Genomic DNA, 6000 nt, shown 5'->3' on the forward strand with positions numbered 1-6000 from the left:
CACACGGATGCTGCCCGCTACTCCCTCGCCCAGTTGTAACTCTGAATGGGCACATGCAGCACCCCTGGCCTGAGAAGCTCAGACCCCTCATGAATGAAGGTGTGAGTCACACCACCAGGTAAGTCACAAAGGCCTGCAGAGATTATAGCTGAGTGCGAGCGGAATTTAAAACGAACAGCCAGTAAAGGAAATAATGAGTACCATCTGTAACCAGCTGAAGCAGTGGGGGCTGTAGTCTGTCCCACTGACCTCCCTCAGGAAGAGAGGCTGAGGACCATGAAGGAGCACTCCCCAAATGTACGCAGAGAAGCAGATCTGTGTGGCACAAGGTGTGGTCTGTGGTGCCCAGGTTAGATCGCCCTTCAAGATAACCCCACCCGCTGTGGGAGCAGAGTTGACTGAAAGCCTACCCTGCCACACCTTTGGACCTTTGGACCCGCTGCAGCACTCACACCAAGTCCACACTTGCCTAGGCTGCTCCAACCAAGGACCAGCCACCGCAGGGTACTAGCCCTGGGCCGCCGGATGCAGGACTCCACTAACAGACAGCATTTCCTCAGTGACGCCCCATTAGCCTAGCAGAGACTTTCTAAGAACTATGCTCTGATCTGAGGTTCTTCCTAAACCAGTCCTTCCTGCTTGCACTCTTCTCACAGGGATTAAGCTTGCATCATGGTCTAAAGATGCTCTCGATTTACTCTTCTTCCCTCTCCCTTACCCTTACAGACATTTCCCTCAATAAATCTTTTACACACCCTTCCCATCTTGGTTTCTGCTCCTTGGAGGACCAGAACTGACACAGTTAGTGCCAGGAGTGGTCCAAGACAAGAGGCAGTGACATGGGGTTTGGGAACTGGTTCGCTCACTGCCCAGCAGGCAAAGAGCCCTGTGGGCAAGGATAATGCCTCGTACAAGGTAGGAGCCCAAAAGCTGAAGATTTTCCAGTGGTGACCTGGCAAAATGATCCTGGTTACTGCAATGACTCAGGCATTTGAAAAATATGGGGGAAACTATGCTATAAGGGTAGGCAAGCAAGCATAATGATAAAAGGAGCAATCCAACAGGAAGATACAACAGGCTAAATTTGAATACACCAATAATATAATCTCAAAATGTAAGAGGGCAAAATTGACAATTATAAAGAAAAGTTGGCAAATCTACAATCATAAATTGCACAGTCTTTCAGTAGGGATTGTAATAATAGTGTTAGGTAATTAAAGGCTAACAGTTAACCGATTGCTTATTAGGTACCAGGCATTCTTCTAAGTACTTTACATATTTTAATTCATTTATTCTTCATAATAACCCTTTGAGGCAGGTAGTCGTGTTACCTCTGTCCCAGATGAGGAAACTGAGGCTAGAGAGATTAAGAAAATTGCCCAAAGTTAACTAGTAAATAGCAGAACAAAGATTTAAACCCAGGCAGTTTTGACTAGATTTTTCTTATTTTCTTACAAGCCAATCTATGCGTGTAAAAAGATGTTTGTTTGGCAAAACTACAGAAGCAACAAAAAGATCAGTGGGAGGAGGGGGTGATGAGGCAGAGCACAGAGGATTCTTAGGGCAAGGAAAACAGGCTGTGTGATACCATCATGGTGGATGGATGCCATTATACATTTGTCCAAACCCATAGAATGTACAACACCAAGAGTGAACCCTACGGTAAACTGTGGACTGTGGGTGATTATGATGTGTCAATGTAGGTTCATCCTTGGTAAAAAATGTACCATTCTGGTGAGTGATGTTGACAATGAGGGAGGCTATGCATGTGATGTGTAGGGACAGAGGGTATATGGGAAACCTCTGTACCTTCCTCTTAATTTTGTTATAAACCTAAAACTGCTCTAAAAGAAAAATAAAGGTATTTTTTAAGTGTTTATCTTATTTTATCCAGCATTTCTAGATATCTTGCAACAGGTGGATTTTTTATTATCTTATCCTACATATGCTGGAACTAGAAGCACTAACAACTGCTTTACAATTAAATTTTGCCCTTTTTCTCTTTGTTTCAAATGAGCCCACACCTTGTTTAGGGTATTTCAAATCACAGTCCTAAATCTTTTTGAATTACTTTGCTTAGATGAATAAGACATGATCCCCTTCCTCAAGATGCTTGGTCTTAGTGGAGTGCACAGTCAACAAAGATAACAGTATTTGAAAATTCTAAGAGTAGTGACGTGTGAGACAGACAACCTACACACAGCAGGGTGTGATCAACTCGTCTACAGAAGGCGGCCTAGAAAGCCTCATCCCAAAGGAGGTGATATTTATCCAAAATAAAAACTAACTTCCTTTTTTCTCTAATCATAACATAGTGTACAATCATTTTATAAAATTGAAATACAAAAATTGTGAAGAAAAAACTGAAAAAGTGATTTAACTCCTACCATCCAGAAATAACCATTATTAACCTTTTACTGATGAATGTGCCAGTCAAAAAAGAGTACTGGCAATAGTTATTAATATCTGGCATGAGTACAGGGAGTGGTATTATCTATGCGTATATGTACGTATATATAAAATATATTTTAGGTATATGTGTGAAATACATTTAGTGATAAATATATGCCATCCTGTTCAATGTGTTTGCAGACAGTTTTATACAACTTACTTTATAATGTTAATAAATTTTGGAAAACTAAAGACATTTTTCTATTCCTGATTTTGAGTTCTTCTCTCTTTTTCTTAATCAATCTTGCCAGAGGTTTGTGTATTTTATTCATATTTTCCAAGAACCAACAAAAAAATGTGGAAATTTAAAGCACATATTTAAATAATTCATGGCTCCAGGAGGAAATTATATATGAAATTAGAAAATACTTAGAGCTAAATAACAACAAAAACACAAACTTGTGGGAAGCAGCTAACGAAGAGATTAAAGGGCTACTGTAGCTCAAAATTAATGAATCAAGCATTCAACTCAAGGAATTAGAAAAAGACCCAATGAGAAAACCCAAAGAAAGTAGAAGGAAATAATGGAAGAAATTAATGGAAGAGAACTTTAAAAAGAGACATTCAGCAAAATATACCAAAGTTGGTTCATGCAAAGTACAAATACAATAGATAAACCTTTGGCAAGATTGAAGGGGGTGGGGAAGATAGATAGCAGGAATGAAACAGAGAACATAAATACAGATACAGTCAGAACTTATCAAATCGTAAGTGAATATTATGAAACATTGACAAAATGGACACTTTCCTAAAAATTGTAACTTAGTAACTCTGACTCAAGAAGAAACAGTAAACTGAAGAGGCTGTAACTACCAGAGACATTGATGGGCAGTTAAAATAGAACTGTAGAACAGTTGTCGGCTATTCTAGTTACCTAATCACTTTCCGTCTTGGGACACGGAATGCCAAAATGTCCTCTGAGGTTTCAGTGGGGTTGGAGAGGTTCCAAATTTCTCCACCCCGCTAAGGGACCTCAACTTCAGGGACACACTTAAAATGACTCAGAGAAGCTGAAATTGCTCAGCGACGGGCTAACCCTTCAGATCAATTTATGTACTTAGGGCACTAAGAATGCCTTAAACAATGGAATGTCGTCTGTCCTCAACAGGAAGTTGGGGGAAACATACGATGGGTTTTCAAACAGTTCTGAAACAGCAGACAAAACTAGCTGGTGTAACAAAGCAGCCTCGAAGAGATACAAAGTGTGAGCCTTGTTACAGAACTTGGGGCCCACTGAAGTCTGAAAGCTAAAAAACTTGATTAAATGTTTGCAAAGGCTGAGAGCTAAAAAACTTGACTAAATGTTTGCAAAGGCGCAAAAAGGCAGGTAAAAGACCTGGAATGCATTCAGATCAAAAATATTGTGGGACAAGGTTTTCCATTGTTACGGTGGGTGGGCCAGAGTGTTCGCTGCACTAATTTTGTCTGGAAAAACACCGGTAGCCTTTCAGACCCCGACTCGCATCCGTTCCGGGGGTACCTGGCCGCGCGCCCCGTTCCTGAGCTTCTGAACCCCTTCGCGGGCTGGAAGCCACAGTTCCGCCTTCCTCCCGGCAGAGCCGGGGCCGCCCCCCTCGGTCCTGCCAGCGCCGAGTCCCCGCAGCCCTCCTGGCCCTCAGGCTGCGCCCAGCAGCGACCCACCTCCTCGGCGTCCTGGCCCAGGGGGATGCCCAGGCTCCTGAGCCCCTCCTGCAGCTCGCCGATGTCCACCACGCCGTCCCGGTTGTGGTCCAGCTTCTGGAAGAGGGTCTCGTAGCGCGTCGGCGGCTCGGCATCCTGGCAGGCCGCCGCGGGCAGCACGAAGCCCCGCAGCCAGCGCAGCATGGTCCCGGAGGCGCGGGGCGGCCCAGCCGAGGGGAGTCACCGGGGGTCCGAGCGCTGCGCGGGCGCGACGGGGACCTACCCGAGCCGGCTTGGCGCGCAGGGAGTGGCCGCTCGGCGGCTGCGGGGGAGGAGCGCGCCGGCGGCCTGCGCAGAGGCGGAGGGACCGGCCTGCGCTGCCCGGGGCCGGCAGGAAGTGAGAGGGCTGGGGCGGGGACCTGGGCAGGGAGTTCTGCTCGCTCCGGGGGTCCCGCGGTCAGGGATGCGGTAGGAGGAGGAAGCCCCCAGAGGTCGTGGGTTTCAGCATCAGCGTTTTAAGGGGTTAGGGGCGGAAGATTTGAAGCTCAAGCTACTTCAAGCCTCCCTTCCCTTCCGGCTTGGAGCCTTGGCGAACTGCCCAGAGGTGGTTCTCTGCATGGAAATTGGACCGTATCGGGCTTTGTCTCGCATAGATCTATGACTTTTTCGTGTGACTCCACCGACACTACAGTCTCTGGGCCTGTTTTCCATTCACAAAAATGAGCGAGTTGGGTGGTGGCACACCTGGGATGGGAATTCTGCTTTAAGAAGCAGTGGCGTTAAATGTGAAAGCAATTAAAAAACAAAAGGAACACAACACTAATACTGTTATAAATCAGTTACATCTCAATAAAACCGGGGGAAAAATAGGAGAAGGGTCTTTTGCAGAGAAGATCAATGTGCATCCAGTTGGGCAGTGGTAAAAAGAGGGATTACAGTACTTTGCTCTACAGCTCAGCACATCTGCCAACAGCACTTAGGACCTCAGGCCCCTCCCTCTCGAGATGGGTGCAGTAAGGGCTTGGAGTTTATTGCCCAGGTGAGACGGAACTTCTTACTGCATAACATGAGATAGGGGAAGGAACATTGGACTTAGAAAATAGCAGGGTCCTAATCCTTCAGCTGAGTAAACTTGGAGATGTGGCATGGCCTCTCTGAAGAGCCTCTGATCAGTAAAATGAGAGTATTAATATCTGTCTCATAACAACAAGGTTGTACACTGTATGTGAAAGGTCTTACTACTCTCAAGTGTCAATCAAATGAGATATCATTAAATGTAGTAATTCTCTGCTCATCCACAGCTGCTGAATAGAAACTATCATTGTATTCCTATTATCCGCAGGAGATACAACTCTGTGCTTGTCAGGAAGGCTCTTCCCACATCTTCTGAATCACTAAACAGTGGCCAGTTTTTCCAACAAAATCCAGGAACTCAGACCCTGAATCTACCTCCTCTCATACCATACATTTAAGACGTTTTGTGAATCTAGAGTTTGTAAATTGAGGACTGTCTGTTTAGTAAAATAATTTTGAACTTATTCATTGATTCCTTCCAATTTCCAGTCTTGTTAAGCGTTATCCTCTTCCTTTGGAAAGGCCTTCAAACGTCATCAAATTTTCTATCTGTCCTCAAAAACCTTTCTTCAACCCCTACTGTAGATATTCTCTACTTAAAGAGAAGCTGCTTGAAATAGTCATCCCAAACTTAAATGTTTTTATTTTCCTCTTTTTTTTTTTTTGTGGAGGAATTACCTGTCAAAATTTTGATGGAGAAAACTTAAGTTCACACCAAAACTTGTACAAGAATGTTTGTAGCAGTTTTATTCATAACTGCCAAAACCAGGAAACAAGCAAAATGTTCTTAAATGGGTGAATGGATAAGCAACGTGTGTTGCATTCATACAGTGGAAGAGTAGTCAGCAATAAGAA

The 6000-nt window shown here is 44.4% G+C and overlaps 1 protein-coding gene across 1 annotated transcript in view; it reads right to left on the reverse strand.

Moving 5' to 3' along the window:
* SLC25A24 (solute carrier family 25 member 24) overlaps positions 1 to 4654 on the reverse strand; it is a 47193-nt gene extending 42539 nt beyond the window's left edge. Inside the window, exon 1 of the mRNA XM_014835238.3 lies at positions 4093 to 4654. Coding sequence (XP_014690724.3) covers positions 4093 to 4275 — 183 coding nt within the window. The 5' untranslated portion in view covers positions 4276 to 4654. The remainder of the gene's footprint in view (positions 1 to 4092) is intronic.
* Positions 4655 to 6000: the final 1346 nt, after the last annotated feature.

This window comes from Equus asinus, chromosome 16 (genome assembly GCF_041296235.1).
Source record: "Equus asinus isolate D_3611 breed Donkey chromosome 16, EquAss-T2T_v2, whole genome shotgun sequence".
NCBI lineage: Eukaryota > Metazoa > Chordata > Mammalia > Perissodactyla > Equidae > Equus > Equus asinus.